We start from the raw sequence: 16,605 nt of genomic DNA on the forward strand, positions 1-16,605 counted from the left end.
AGAGATTAGTTAAAGTAAATGTGGCTCCCTTAGAGGCAGAGACAAGAGAAATTATAATTCTGAATAATGAAATGGCAGAGACATTAGTCAAATATTTTGTGTCTGTCTTCACAGTAGAAGACACAAAGAACATACCTGAAATTGTGGGTGTGGGGAACCAAGGGTTTTATGAGAGTGAGGAACTTAAAGTAATTACAGGAAACTTTGTTATATCCGGCACCGACGGGACCGAGCTGTTGCCGATCTATCAAAACTGCCGGACATACAAAGTTAATGTTGAAGCATACAGAGGTTTTCATCTCCGTATCTGACAACAAACACTGTTGCTTAGCAACAGCTTGTAAACAGTCGGCCCGTACCTTGGAAGCGTCTCTGTAGCTTAGCAACAGCTTCAGAGAGACTTTCCAGAGCCCGACTGTTGAAAACAAAGCCACGAGAAGAAAAAAAACCTAACAAAACGACTCCTGATTTCTGCCGGAAATCGAGGTTTCCGGACATACAACCTCCGGATAAACCAAAGTTTCCTGTAATATTAGTAAAGAAAAAGTACTGGAGAAATTAATGGGACTAAAAGCTGACAAATTCCCCTGGACCTGATGGCTGACATCCTCAGATTTTAAAAGAGCAGAGCGACTGCTGCTAACGAACCGGAAGCTGCACAGAAGCATTCTGCGCATAAATGTTAACTTTCATAACTTTCCTAAGCCGATAGAAACACCAATTCAACTTTTAGTTTTTATTTTGTTTTTGGCTCAGTTTGGCAGTGCATTAACTTTCTTGGCTCAGTTCAGCAGCAGCGATCTCTTTTCCCCACCACTTTCCCTCCTTTCTGTCTCGGCTCAGTTCGGCAGCACATAAATGTTAATTCAACTTTTAATTTTTATTTTCTTCTCCTCAGTTCAGCAGCAGCGATCTCTTTTCCCCTCCCCTCCCCTCCCCTCCTTTCTCTCCCACCAATCTGTGGGAAGTCCGGCGAGAACAACCAAAAAACAACTGGAGTTGCGCATGTGCAACTACTTTATTATGTTGGCAGCAGTCACGTCCCCGTGGATTGGAAGGTAGCAAATGTAACCCTGCTGTTCAAGAAAGGAGGGAGAGAGAAAACAGGGAACTATAGGCCAGTTAGCCTGACATCAGTAGTAGAGAAAATACTAGAATCTATTATTAAGGATGTGGTAACAGGGCACTTGGAAAATCATAATATGATTGGGCAGAGTCAACACGGTTTTATAAAAGGGAAATCGTGTTTGACAAATCTATTAGTTTCTTGAGGGTCTAACTACCAGGGTAGATAGGGGTAACCAGTGGATGTAGTATATTTGGATTTTCAGAAGGTATTCGATAAGGTGCCACACAAGAGGTTGTTACACAAGATTAGGGCTCATGGGATTGGGGGTAATATATTAGCATGACTTGAGGATTGGTTAACGGACAGAAAACAGACAGTCGGGATAAACAAGTCATTATCGGGATGGCAGGGTGTAATTAGTGGGGTGCCGCAAGGTTCAGTGCTTGGGCCTCAGCTATTTACAATCTATATCAGTGACTTAGATGAGAGGAGTGGGCCTCTGGCGTAGCGGTAGCATCCCCGCCGCTGGGCCAGAAGGCGTAGGGTTTCAAACCCCGCTCCAGACAGTCCCGGCAAGTGGAGTCGGAGCCCCGGCTCTAAATTCTGGGTTGACATCCAGCGGGATACTTGCGTCCGTGGGTGTGGGTGGCCCCCCCCCTCGTATGGGTTGTGGGAGCCCGTAAAACCCTCTCGCCATAGGACTAACCACCCTAATGGCTGGTACGAAGATGGTTACGGTCACGGAAGGAGCGTTAATCGTGGCCAGAAATCCTTCCACCACTTCATACAGTTCCCCAAAGGGAACAGTGTGAAGACATGTACGACGATGACTTAGATGAGGGGACCGAGTGTAATATATCCAAATTTGCTGAAGATGCAAAGCTAGGTGGGAAAGTAAGCAGTGAGGAGGACATAACGAGGCTGCAAACGGATATACACTGGTTAAGTGATTAGGCAAGAAGATGGCAGATGGAGTATAATATGGGGAAATGTGAAATTATCCACTTTGGTAGGAATAATGGAGAAGCAGAATATTTTTTTAAAAGTGAGAAACTAGTAAATGTTGGTATTCAGAGGGATTTGGGTGTCCTTGTACACGAATCACAGAAAGTTAACATGCAGGTACAGCAAGCAATTAGGAAGGCAAATGGTATGTTGGCCTTTCTTGTAATGGGGTTGGAGTATAAGAGCAAGGAAGTCTTGCCGCAATTATATATGGCTTTGGTGAGACCACGTCTGGAGTACTATGTACAGTTTTGTTCTCCTTATCTAAGGAAGGACATACTTGCCTTAGGGGGGATGGAACGAAGGTTCACTAGATTGTTTCCTGGGGTGAGAGGGTTGTCCTATGAGGAGAGATTGAGTAGAATGGGCCTATATTCTCTGGAGTTTAGAAGAATGAGAGGTGATCTAATTGAAACGTTTAAAATTCTTAGAGGGCGTGACAGGGTAGATGTTGAGAGGCTGTTTCTCCTGGCTGGAGAGTCTAGAACTAAAGGTCATAGTCTCAGGATAAAGGGTCGCCATTTAGGACTGAGATGAGGAGAAATTTATTCACTCAGAGGGTTGTGAATCTTTGGAATTCTTTACCCCAGAGGGCTGTGGATGCTGAGTCATTGAGTATATTCAAGACAGAGATCGATAGATTTTTGGACACTAAAGGAATCCAGTGATATGGGGATCAGGTGGGAAAGTGGAATTGATGTAGAAGTTTAGCCATAGCCTTATTGAATGGCGGAGCAGACTTGAGGGGGCATATGACCTACTCCTGCTACTACTTCTTATGTTCTTGTGCTACACAAAGACCAGATAGAAGGAGGGATGCACACTGAAATCCTTATTCTCCCAACAGAGTATATAGACCCAGAACAACATAGCCGCACTTCTGAGAGGCAGTGCAAAAGGAGACTGCGCTTCACGTGGGAGGCTGTCATTGAGTTATGTCGTAAACTGCTACAGTTAGTTCTGCATTGCTCGTTGCAGTAAAGGGCACTGCATCCCTAAATCTCTTTGCCTCTGACTCTTTCCAGGCTGCCACAGGGGATATTAGCAACATTAACGGGCTAAATCTTGCTGGAGCGGGGTATCTCGCAGCATGTGCTGTTCGTTAGACTTCTTCCTGCATCCTTCAGCTTGAATATAATTGCACCATAACTTGCTGGAAGTGCAAGCTGCAGCAAGGGCAACGGGGCATCTGGGACCTCAGTGAATGACAGGACCAAGTGTGTATCCCCTTAACCAATGAGATTTAAGGATTGAGAAAGAAACAGGAATGATGGGGAAGGAGGGTGAATTAGACTCAGATCAGGTACAGAAAGGGAAATAAAGAGAGGGAAAGAAACAGTAATATGAGAAAGAGAAAAAGGGACAAAAGAAAAGTAAGAAAAAAATTAAATTTGAAATTTTTTAAATCTCCAAGAAGAATTTATTAAATACAGGAATCAGACTCCACTGTTTAAATTGTTCCTTTTCTGGGCCAGAGAAGTTGATTAGCATTGTATTAAAAATTACCGCGTCATTAAGAGGGTAATTGTGCTGTTAAGTATGAGCCCTAACTTTCTGTGGTGAGTTTAATGGGTAATTAATGTGCAAAATGCAGCAAATTCTTAAAAATAACAGGGAGGTTGAGGGTGTGCTGCCATTTGTGTGCGGCTAATGGTGGAGCGGTGTAACTGGACCACTAAGTTATGATGATTTGCAACTCACAGTGTATTTCTTCTTCGCCTGAACATGTTGGCCGATTTACGCATTAATAATGGTGTGCGTCGTGAACATCCGTTATTTTTCCAGCAAGATTTGGGCCATACTAGTGTTAGGTGGTGTTAATGAAAAAAGAAAATTGCATTAATCTAGGAAGGAAGATGACCGCAGACAAATTTCCAAAGATGGATCCTGGAGACCCCAGAACCAGCGCACCACAACTGAACTGTTTCATTACAGCAGTTAAACCACTACCTGAACAAAGAAATTAATGTGTTTTTTAATAAAAGAAAGTTACAGACTTAATCCTGGAAGTCTACCTGCTTTATCTTATGACATACATTACAAAAGTTAATCTTGGCAATTGCATACCATATATTGGAAGTTGATTAACACCTTTGAGTTAATACTGAAAATCAAGTTGATTTTTGTGCTTGTAATGAATTAGATTTTATTAAATGATGCTTAGTATCAGTCACCTTTTTCAAATCTTTATTAACAGTAATCATTGATACCAAACATGATGGTGGTACTAACTTTAGTGTGATACACATAGTTAAATAAAGCATTCATCAGTTGCACACTAAATTGTCCCGTCAGATTTTTATATCTTTGTAGGTGAGTTCAAGTTAAATGGTACTTCAGCTAATGTTATACTGTATTCCAGCCGATGACCAAACTTTGGTTGGGTCTTTCATTTTGAATCGATTTATGTAGGACAATTCAAGGCCAAAATAGATATCACATATAAAACCCTAGATATAAACAGTAAATTGTGGTCTTTTACCCCTAAAACATTAAAGTGTTTGACAAGATTCCTCGTAAGAGACATGACTAACACGATAGCTTGTGAGATTAAATTAGTATCTGGATCGCTGATGGGAACCCAAAGGTGTTAATCAATGGTAATTAATATAATTGTGCAGTTTCGAATAGTGTTTTCCTGCTGTTTATATCTATTATTTATGGATTGTAGGTAGAATATCTTCGGTTCAGAACATCAATGTGTGTGTGCCAAGATGTCATGAGGAGAGGGATCTTGGGAAAATGAATGGTAAGTTGCATTTAACACTGAGAAATATAAGGCATAGTAGTGCTTAGAATAAGTTCTAAATTGTTAAATAGGATGTAGCAGTAAAACTGATTTTGGGTGATCATAAGATTAGAAAAACACAAGTTAACTGCCATTTAATGAGCAATACTTAGAATTGTTAATTTATGCTACCTAGTACAAAATAATTCACTGAGTTTGGATGGTGTTCAAATATTCAAATGTAGATAAATTCCAGATCTGGGTACAGACCAGGAGGTGATGGGAGTACAGTCTCCACCACTTACACTGTCCACACTTATTCCGGGCAGCTGTCTATATTGGATAAATAAAAGAAAGAACAGAAAATGCTGGAAATACTCAGCAGGCCAGGCAGCATCCGTGGAGAGAGAAACAGGGTTAACGTTTCAGGTCTGGGACCCTTCATCAGAACTGGAAAAAGCTGGCAATGTAACAGATATTAAGCAGGTGCAGAGACGGGGGGGGCGGGGGGGGGTTGGCGGGGGTGTTTAGGAGGGGAGGAAAGAATTGAAAGAATATGCTGTGAAAATGTTGCAAATGGGAATGGCAAAATCATACTGCATGAAAAATGGGGGCAGGGATTATTATCTGAAATTGTTGAACTCTACGTTGAGTTCGGCAGGCTGCAAAGTGCCCAATCGAAAGATGAGGTGCTGTTCCTCGAGCTTACGTTGAGCTTCATTAGAACAATGTAATAGGCCGAGGACAGAGAGATCAGAGTGGGAGTGAAGTGGAGAATTAAAGTGACAGGCGACCGGAAGCTCGGGGTCACCCTTACGGACTGAACGGAGGTGTTCCATAAAGCGGTCGCCCAATCTGCATTTGGTCTCCCCAATGTAGAGGGGACCGCATCGTGAGCAGCGAATACAGCATATTAAATTGCAAGAAGTACAAGTAAATCGCTGTTTTACCTGGAAGGGGTGTTTGGGGCCCTGGACAGTGGGAAGGGAGGAGGTAAAAGGGCATGTGTTGCATCTCCTGTGTTTGTACGGGAAGGTGCCAGGTGAAGGAGAAGGGCTGTTGGGGGTGATTGAGGAGTGGACCAGGGTGTCGCGGAGGGAGCGGTCCCTTCGGAATGCTGAAAGGGGAGGTGAGGGGAAGATGCATTTGGTGGTGGGATCATGTTGGAGGTGGCGGAAATGGCGGAGGATGATCCGTTGAATGTGGAGGCTGGTGGGGTGAAAGGTGAGGACAAGGGGAACCCTATCATGGTTCTGGGAGGGAGGGGAAGGGGTGAGAGCAGAAGTGCGGGAAACAGAACGGACACGGTCAAGGGCCGTGTCAACCACAGTAGAGGGGAATCCTCGGTTGAGGAAAAAGGAAGACATGTCGGAAGCACTGGTATGGAAGGTGGCATCGTCAGAACAGATGCGGCGGAGACGGAGAAACTGGGAGAATGGAATAGAGTCCTTACAGGAAGCGGGGTGGGAGGAAGTGTAGTCCAGGTAGCTGTGGGAGTCGGTGGGCTTGTAGTGGAAAGCCGATCGCCAGAAATGGAGACGGAGAAGTCAAGGAAGGGAAGGGAAGAGTCGGAGATGGACCATGTGAAGGTGAGGGAAGGGTGGAAATTGGAAGTAAAGTGAATGAACTTATCTAGTTCAGGGCAAGAGCAGGAAACGGCACCAATACAGTCATCGATGTACCGGAAAAAGAGGTGAGGGAGGGGACCTGAGTAGGACTGGAACAAAGAATTTTCCACATATCCCATGAACAGGCAGCCATAGCTAGGGCCCATGTGAGTTCCCATAGCAACACCTTTAATTGGGAGGAAGTGAGTGGAGTCAAAGGAGAAGTTGTTCAATGTGAGAACAAGTTCAGCCAGGCGGAGGAGGGTGGTGGTTGATGGGGACTGGTTGGGCCTCTGTTCAAGGAAGAAACGGAGCGCCCGAAGGCCGTCCTGGTGGGGGATGGAGGTGTAGAGGGATTGGACGTCCATAGTGAAAAGGAAACGGTTGGGGCCAAGAAACTGGAAACTTAAAGTGACGGAGGGCGTCGGAAGAGTCGCGAATGTAGGTGGGAAGAGACTGGACAAGGGGAGAAAAAATAGAGCCGAGATAGGAAGAGATAAGTTCCGTGGGGCAAGAATAGGCTGAAACGATGGGTCTACCAGGGCAGTCCTGTTTGTGGATCTTGGGAAAGAGGTAGAAGCGGGCTGTGCGGGGTTGGGGGACTATGAGGTTGGCGGCCATGGAGGGAAGATCTCCAGAGGAGATGAGGTCAGTGACAGTCTTGGAAACAATAGCTTGATGTTTGCTAGTGGGGTCATGGTCCAGGCGGAGGTAGGAGGAGGTGTCGGAGAGTTGGCGTTCAGCTTCCGCACGGTAGAGGTCGGTTCGCCAAACAACAACAGCACCACCCTTATCAGCAGGTTTAATGATAATGTTAGGGTTGGATTGGAGAGAACGGAGTGCTGCAAGTTCAGAGGGAGGTAGGTTGGAGTGAGAGAGGGGAGCAGAGAAATGGAGACGGCCGATGTCACGTCGGCAGTTAGCAATGAAAAGATCTAGAGAGGGTAAGAGGCCAGAGGGAGGGGTCCAAGTAGAACGAGCATTAGAAAGCGGGAGAAAGGATCAGCAGTGCGGGTGGAAGAATCCTGGCCAGAGAAGTGGGCACGGAGACGAAAGCGATGGATGAAGAGCTCAGCATCGTGCCGAGCTCGAAATTCATTCAGATGGGCTCTTCTTCCATCGCCTTCGTCCCCATCAACCACCACCCTCCTCCGCCTGGCTGAACTTGTTCTCACATTGAACAACTTCTCCTTTGACTCCACTCACTTCCTCCCAATTAAAGGTGTTGCTATGGGAACTCGCATGGGCCCTAGCTATGGCTGCCTGTTCATGGGATATGTGGAAAATTCTTTGTTCCAGTCCTACTCAGGTCCCCTCCCTCACCTCTTTTTCCGGTACATCGATGACTGTATTGGTGCCGTTTCCTGCTCTTGCCCTGAACTAGATAAGTTCATTCACTTTACTTCCAATTTCCACCCTTCCCTCACCTTCACATGGTCCATCTCCGACTCTTCCCTTCCCTTCCTTGACTTCTCCGTCTCCATTTCTGGCGATCGGCTTTCCACTACAAGCCCACCGACTCCCACAGCTACCTGGACTACACTTCCTCCCACCCCGCTTCCTGTAAGGACTCTATTCCATTCTCCCAGTTTCTCCGTCTCCGCCGCATCTGTTCTGACGATGCCACCTTCCATACCAGTGCTTCCGACATGTCTTCCTTTTTCCTCAACCGAGGATTCCCCTCTACTGTGGTTGACACGGCCCTTGACCGTGTCCGTTCTGTTTCCCGCACTTCTGCTCTCACCCCTTCCCCTCCCTCCCAGAACCAGGATAGGGTTCCCCTTGTCCTCACCTTTCACCCCACCAGCCTCCACATTCAACGGATCATCCTCCGCCATTTCCGCCACCTCCAACGTGATCCCACCACCAACACATCTTCCCCTCACCTCCCCTTTCAGCATTCCGAAGGGACCGCTCCCTCCGCGACACCCTGGTCCACTCCTCAATCACCCCCAACAGCCCTTCTCCTTCACCTGGCACCTTCCCGTACAAACGCAGGAGATGCAACACATGCCCTTTTACCTCCTCCCTTCCCACTGTCCAGGGCCCCAAACACCCCTTCCAGGTGAAACAGCGATTTACTTGTACTTCTTGCAATTTAATATGCTGTATTCGCTGTTCACGATGCGGTCTCCTCTACATTGGGGAGACCAAACGCAGATTGGGCGACCGCTTTGCGGAACACCTCCGTTCAGTCCGTAAGGGTGACCCCGAGCTTCCGGTCGCCTGTCACTTTAATTCTCCACTTCATTAGGCATTAAAAGGGGAATTAAAGAAGCGTGCAATAAGGGCACAGCAGTCATCATGGGTGACTTTAATCTACATATAGATTGGGCCAACCAAATTAGTAACAATACTGTGGAGGAGGAATTCCTGGAGTGTATATGGGATGGTTTCCTGGACCAATATGTCGAGGAACCAACCAGAGATCAGGCCATCTTAGACTGGGTATTATGTAACGAGAAAGGATTAATTAGCAATCTTGTTGTACGAGGCCCCTTGGGTCTGAGCGATCATAATATGATCGAATTCTTCATTAAGATGGAGAATGAAGTAGTTGACTCAGAGACTAGGGTCCTCAATTTAAATAAAGGAAACTACGATGGTCTGAGGAGCGAGTTGGGTAGGATTGATTGGGGAATGGCACTCAAAGGGTTGACGGTGGATAGACAATGGCAAACATTCAAAGACCGAATGGCTGAGCTACAGAATTTGTTCATCCCAGTTTGGCATAAAAATAAAACAAAAAAGGTGACTCAACCGTGGCTAACAAGGGAAATTAGGGATAGCATAAGATCCAAGGAGACGACATATAAATTGGCCAGAAAAAGCAATAATCCTGAGGATTGGGAGCAGTTTAGGATTCAACAAAGGAGGACAAAGGGATTAATTAAGAAAGGGAAAATAGAATATGAGAGTAAGCTATCAGGGAACGTAAAAACTGACTGTAAAAGCTTTTATAGATATGCGAAGAGAAAAAGATTGGTGAAGTCAAGCGTAGGTCCCTTACAGTCAGAATCAGGGGAATTTATAATGGGAAACAAAGAAATGGCAGACCAACTAAATTCATACTTTGGTTCTGTCTTCACAAAGGAGGACACAAATAACCTCCCAGAGATGCCGGGGAACATAGGGCCTGATGAAAGGGTGGAACTGAAAGAAATCAGTATTTGTAGGGAAATGGTGTTAAGAAAATTGATGGGACTAAAGGCCGATAAATCCCCAGGGCCTGATAATCTACATCCCAGGGTACTTAAGGAAGTGGCCCTGGAAATAGTAGATGCATTACTGGTCATCTTCCAGAACTCGATAGACTCTGGAACAGTACCCATGGATTGGAGGGTAGCTAATGTTACCCCACTATTCAAAAAAGGTGGTCGAGAAAAAGCGGGGAATTATAGACCGGTAAGCCTGACATCGGTAGTGGGGAAAATGCTTGAATCTATTATAAAAGATGTAATAGCAGAGCACTTGGTAAGCAGTGACAGGATCGGACAAAGTCAACATGGATTTACAAAAGGTAAATCATGCTTGACTAATCTACTGGAATTTTTTGAGGATGTAACTGGTAAAATAGATAAGGGAGAACCAGTGGATGTGGTGTATTTGGACTTTCAGAAGGCTTTCGATAAGGTCCCACATAAGAGATTAGTGTGCAAAATTAAGGCACATGGGATTGGGGGCAAGGTATTGACTTGGATAGAGAACTGGTTGGCGGACAGAAAGCAAAGAGTTGGAATAAACGGGTCATTTTCCGAGTGGCAGGCAGTGACTAGTGGGGTACCGCAAGGATCGGTCCTAGGACCCCAGCTGTTCACAATATATATTAATGATCTGGACGAGGGAATTGGATGTAATATCTCCAAATTTGCAGACGACACAAAGCTGGGTGGGAGGGTAAGCTGTGAGGAGGATGTCGTGAAACTCCAGTACGATCTGGACAGATTGGGTGATTGGGCAGAAACATGGCAAATGCACTATAATGTGGATAAATGTGAGGTTATCCACTTTGGTGGCAAAAACAGGAAGGCAGATTATTATTTGAATGGCAATAGATTGGGAGAAGGGGAAGTGCAAAGAGACCTGGGTGTTCTTGTGCACCAGTCGCTGAAGGTAAGCATGCAGGTGCAGCAGGCGGTTAAGAAGGCAAATGGTATGTTGGCCTTCGTAGCAAGAGGGTTCGGGTACAGGAACAAGGATGTCTTGCTACAGTTGTACAGGGCCTTGGTGAGACCGCACCTTGAGTACTGTGTGCAGTTTTGGTCGCCTTACCTGAGGAAGGACGTTCTTGCCATGGAAGGAGTGCAGCGAAGATTCACCAGGCTGATACCTGGGATGGCAGGAATGACGTATGAGGAGAGATTGTGTCGATTGGGCTTATACTCACTGGAGTTTAGAAGATTGAGAGGGGATCGCATCGAAACCTATAAAATTCTGTCAGGCCTGGACAGACTAGATGCAGGAAGGATGTTTATGATGGCCGGGGAATCCAGAACCAGGGGTCATAGTCTAAGGATAAGGGGTAAGCCATTTAGGACTGAAATGAGGAGGAATTTCTTCACCCAGAGAGTGGTGAACCTGTGGCATTCTCTGCCACAGAGGGCGGTGGAGGCCAGTTCATTAAATATATTCAAAAAAGAGTTGGATATATTTCTTAAGGCTAAAGGGATCAAGGGATATGGGGAGAAAGCAGGGACAGGGTACTGAATTTGGATGATCAGCCATGATCTCATTGAATGGCTGAGCAGGCTCGAAGGGCCGAATGGCCTACTCCTGCTCCTATCTTCTATGTTTCTATGTTTCACTCCCACTCTGATCTCTCTGTCCTCGGCCTATTACATTGTTCTAATGAAGCTCAACGTAAGCTCGAGGAACAGCACCTCATCTTTCGATTGGGCACTTTGCAGCCTGCCGGACTCAACGTAGAGTTCAACAATTTCAGATAATAATCCTTGCCCCCATTTTTCATGCAGTATGATTTTGCCATTCCCATTTGCAACATTTTCACAGCATGTTCTTTCAATTCCTTCCTCCCCTCCTAAACCTCCACCCCCCCCCCCCCCCGCTGTCACTGCACCTGCTTAATATCTGTTACATTTCCAGCTTTTTCCAGTTCTGATGAAGGGTCCCAGACCTGAAACGTTAACTCTGTTTCTCTCTCCATGGATGCTGCCTGGCCTGCTGAGTATTTCCAGCATTTTCTGTTGTTATTTCAGATTTCCAGCATCCGCAGTATTTTGCTATTAAATAAAAGACAGACTTGTATTTATATAGCACCTTTTACAACCACAGGATGGCTTCAAGTGCTTTACAGACAATGAAGTACTTCTTGAAGTGCAGTCACTGTTGTAATGTAGGAAATGCGCAAGCCAATTTGTGCACAGCTAAGGTTCCACCAACAGCAATGTGATAACGACCAGATAATCTGTCTTTTAGTGATGTTGGTTGAGAGATAAATATTGGCTAGGACACCGTAACTAGTAAATAGCGCTCACCATTTGCCAGTACCATCAGAGTCAATTACAAAGGTGTCGTTTAAAATGTATTAAACCGCCAGCTATTTTGGGCAGTTCACTAAGTTCTTTGCACCTCATTAATCCGCTGTACTTAATCGTTTTACACACTGCTTCACAACACTCCTCTATCTATGCACTGGGGATTTCTGTGACAAAATGTTCCCAGTTAAATTGGAGATGTATGCTCGCAGAAATAAAGATACTCGTGATTAAAATATCTAAAAATATCACTAGAACCTCACGCATTACAAAAGCTGGACCATACTTGTAAATGGGAGCACATATCCTGACGTTACTTGAGCTGGCCATAATAGGATGCATGAAGATGAATGAAAACACATTAGTGTTTTAAGTTTGTTTGGTTTAAACTGTACATGTTCTGCTGTTGGCCTCAAACATGAGGCACTGATGATCAGTTCTTATTGAATCGGAGACTGGTTTTACCGCCACCACTTATAGCAGATAAATCACGTTAGTAACAACGCTTTTGCTCTAAGTGGTGGGAACTGCACTTAACTATTTTGAAATTTTGTATTACATAATTGATGTTTTGGGAATTTTAGCACAGAATTATGACAAACCCAATGACTCTGGTGGATTACATTTTCCAAATTTGGTGGACCTTCGACAAGTTACAGTACTTCCAAAAGCAGAATGGCAACGAATGCAGGACAATCTGAATGGTATAAATAGAGAGGCAGAATTTTTACGTGCCCAAATGGAAGAAAGAGAAGCCTTACACTTAAAATCTAAAGAAGTGACTAAACACTGGACAAACACCATTGCAGTAAGCACACTTTAAATATCCTGCACCATTTTTCTGTTGTTATTGTGTTGTACAATATTATACCACTTTATTGTTTGATTGTATTTTTCTATTACAGTAGTTAAAAGAGAAAAAGAAAGTGACTGTTTATATTCCCAGAATTTTATTGTGCTTGCAGTACTGTAGCATTGCATTTCTACTGTGGTCCAAAGTATAGTTGCTTTTCCAATCCATTATGCCTGATAAACAGGTGGAAAGTGAGCATAACCAATCAGAAAAGGGGGTTGGGGATCTGTGACTTCATTCAGCATCACATCCAATTTCGCAGTAGCAATCTTGAGTATTACCCTCCAGTTTGCCGCTGGATCTTTGTAAAAGTGACATCACCGAGTTGTGCACGCAATTTCCAGGCATTTATGCAATTGGCCAGATCGGGTGGGAAAGGACTGGATAAGTGCCCCACTCCATTTTAACTGCCCTCCTGCCTGTTTTCTGGCAGGCGGGGGAGTTGAAATCGACCCCACTGTATGACACCTTTATTAGAGACTTTCAACATTCAACCCTTTTTTGAGGAAGTTGCTAATTTGGTAGATGTAGGTAGCCTGGTTGACACTGTATATCTGCATTTTCACAAACCTTTTGACAAAATACCACACAATAGGCTACTTAATAAGATATAATCTTGTGGCATTAGCAGGCAGATTTTTGGGCTGGATAAGAAATTGGTTGCATCTTATAGGCTTAGGTATTGTTGGACGTGAATCACTGACTGTGCACTACTGGTGCCGCGAGGCTATAGGAAAAACAAATAGAATGCTAGGATATGTCGTCAGGCTGATCAAATACAAAACAAAAAACACTATACTGTCTGTGTGTAAGACTTTGGTTAGGCCTCATTGAGAATATTGTGCCCAGATTTGGTTCCCTCCTAGTGTGGGTGATATAGAGGCCCTGGAATAAGTTCAGAGGAGGGCCACTAGATTGATACCTAATTTAAAGTCCCTTACTTACCACAATAGCTTAGAGCTGGGGTGTTTTACTTCAGAAAAACATAGACTTAGAGATTTGATTGAGGGCATTAAAATAATGAAAGGATTATATTTGGTCGATATGGATATGCTATTTGAGTTAGATAAGTTAGGAAGGACAAGAGGAGATGCGTATAAGTTATGTAAGCATTGGACTAGGTTGGATGTCAGGCGGTAATTCTTTTCAGAGGGTCGTCAACTTTTGGAACAAGTTACAGTCTCGTCCAGTGAGAGCGGATTTGCTGCAAGTGTTCAAAAGGGAGCTAGATGAGTTCTTAACTGTGGCTTCCATCACAGCATATAAATGGTAGGTGGAGAATTAGAAGATGTGTCTTCCAGTCACTTTGATTTCATGGAACTTGTTTGATCACCTTTGGGGGTCACAAAGGAATATACCAGGTCCTTTTTCTCCCTAATTCACCAAGTATTTTTTTTCTTTTTTTGCTGCTCCCGGGAGACTGTGGCTGGCGGGTGGGGGCGTGCGCAGATGGGGGGTCATGATGTGCATTAGTTGTACCAAGACATTATGGGACAGGCTTGATGGACCAACTAATTTTTTTCCTGACCGCCATTTTCATATGTTCGTAAGGTCAGTGGGAGCATTTGAAGGGTGTTTTTGCACCTATATCTGTTTTTTCCCCCATTTAAATGGTCAACAGTCTTTGGGGCAATGATCTAGATGCTGCCATTTTTCTCCTACAATCACAACAATAGCACTATGAGTTCCCCACAAGGAAATCCACATGTACTTGGGCTTTTTGAAGGAAGAAGAGGACCCAATCGAAGGATCCTCGGGTTGCACCAGAGGCACTCAGTCACAAGTATCCCCACAGCTGCTTCTGTGGATAGAGGCACATATACCTCAATTTTTGTCAGCAGCTACAAGCCTGCAGAAGCTGTTCTTCACCAGGGAGACCGTGATAGTGTTGTACCGTATATTCCAAGTTGATTTGCAGCCAAACTCAGAGGTGCTAATCATAGAGTCTGGATCTGCAGCTGTCTCCTGAGTGGCAACACCATCATGAATGCACATTTTAGCACTGCCTCACTATGGCCACTTGTTGATGTAATAGCAGACCTTATTGCATCAGTGAGTTCAGTGAAGCACAGCATCATGGTTCTCTGTAGGTGATCCCCACGCACAAGATAGTAAAATGCTATCTTCACATTATTGAGTTCATTCCAATTTTTCAGCCATTATGCACCAAACTGTGAAATATTTTTTTGTACACCAAAGGTAAAGATGAAATGGAGCTCCATATTGTCAGGTTTTTAGGATACTCACCATCCATCACCTCAAGGTAGGTTCAAGGATTAGGAAATAGCAAGAAGTCTGATTAATAACTTTTATCAATAAACAAACTAATACAATCCATTACATGCAGTGTCCATGAGATCATTGTCAAAAACTCACAGGCATAGAACACATTAAGGCTGGTGAGTTGATTTCTCTCCACTGCTGATAGTCCTGGATCAGACTATATAGAGTTCCAAAGTACAACAGTGCCGTTGTATAGTTAACTATTGGGTCCAATACGTCATTACCTTCTGTTGATAGGTCAGCTTGCTTAGTGGTCAGCTTGTTTTAGTGGTTAAGTCAGCTGCTATTATTCAGTCCACATGTCAATTAATGTCTTTTAGGTTTATTGCATTCTGGATGAGTGCTCGTTAGGATTCTCTGTAGCTTTCAATCCCTTATCTCTTCCAATCTTTATTGCAAAATAAACTTATTCCCTATATCTACACTGGAGTCCATGCAGCAATTGACATTCCATTTTTACACTCGCCCCTGCTGTGCTGAGAAGCCTGTTTGGTACATCTGTGTGTCTGTCTGAAGTGTGTTTTGACCAAACAACCTGACACTACTCTAGCTCAATATTGTATAATTCTATATAATACCAACTAGCTTATTCTATTTAATAATCTATACGTGCCTATCCTTACACGTATTTCATGACATCGTCTTGAATATCAGTCACATTGACAGTGCTGGCCTTCAGTATTTTGATCATACTGACAGCTATATTTTTCAGAAAAATTGCAAACCAATTATTTCACTGTTACAGGTTCCTGATAAGTAGGTAGTTGAAATCGCCACAAATTGTAATTTTTTATCCACGTGGCACAGACATCTAAAAGTTTGGTTTTATATAAATTGTTTCTTTAAGTAACCAGCATCCTTGTGATAAAAATTATGCACACACAATCTGGATGTTCTTTCTCCCCAGACAGAAACAAGTCTACCAAACATTTTCAGTTAGTGAATATTATTGATCAATAATGAGATTAAAGTTATATAAGGAACTTAATCTGCAATTTAAAAAATTTGCCTGAAATTCAGTTTTACCCAATTGTAGAATATTCATGCTCAATATTAGGCTTTTAGGACTGCTATAAAAGTCATATTACATTTTATGCAAAATTACTAGACCATCACTATAGAACGGACTTTGTAACACAGAATTGGCTGCTGAGGATCACATTACATAGAGGGTAGATGAAGTGTACTGTATTTGAAAGGTTAATAATATCTTATGTTGGCAATGTTACAATCTGCATTCAAACTCTAAGTTTAAAAAGAAAAATTTGCATCCTAGGGTCAAAGACAATTAAGGCTTGACTCAAGAAAACTACGTAAAGAAAAGGAAGAAGCGGAGAGGAAACAAATAGATTTAGAGGAAGCGAAATATATGGCGCAGAAAAGAAAAGAAAGCCTGGAACATGCCAAAACTCTGCTTTTCTATCAGACTGATAGAGTGAAAGGATTTAATGTACAGTATGATTTTTTTTGTCTAAATTTTAATTCTTTTGAATTAAAAAAAACTTTAATGATTACATTTCTATTTATTTAAAGAGAATATTATAAATATAATTGATTTATTATAT

General features: G+C 43.5%; 1 protein-coding gene across 1 annotated transcript in view; it reads left to right on the forward strand.

Moving 5' to 3' along the window:
- Window positions 1–16,605, forward strand: part of LOC147120778 (cilia- and flagella- associated protein 210-like) — a 77,220-nt gene that overhangs the window by 8,945 nt on the left and 51,670 nt on the right. Inside the window, exons 2-4 of the mRNA XM_085978466.1 lie at window positions 4,746–4,823; window positions 12,489–12,712; window positions 16,317–16,490. Coding sequence (XP_085834592.1) covers window positions 4,746–4,823; window positions 12,489–12,712; window positions 16,317–16,490 — 476 coding nt within the window. The remainder of the gene's footprint in view (window positions 1–4,745; window positions 4,824–12,488; window positions 12,713–16,316; window positions 16,491–16,605) is intronic.

Source organism: Somniosus microcephalus, chromosome 3 (genome assembly GCF_052327205.1).
Source record: "Somniosus microcephalus isolate GS21.2 chromosome 3, FLI_Smic_1.0, whole genome shotgun sequence".
Classification (NCBI taxonomy): Eukaryota; Metazoa; Chordata; class Chondrichthyes; order Squaliformes; family Somniosidae; genus Somniosus; species Somniosus microcephalus.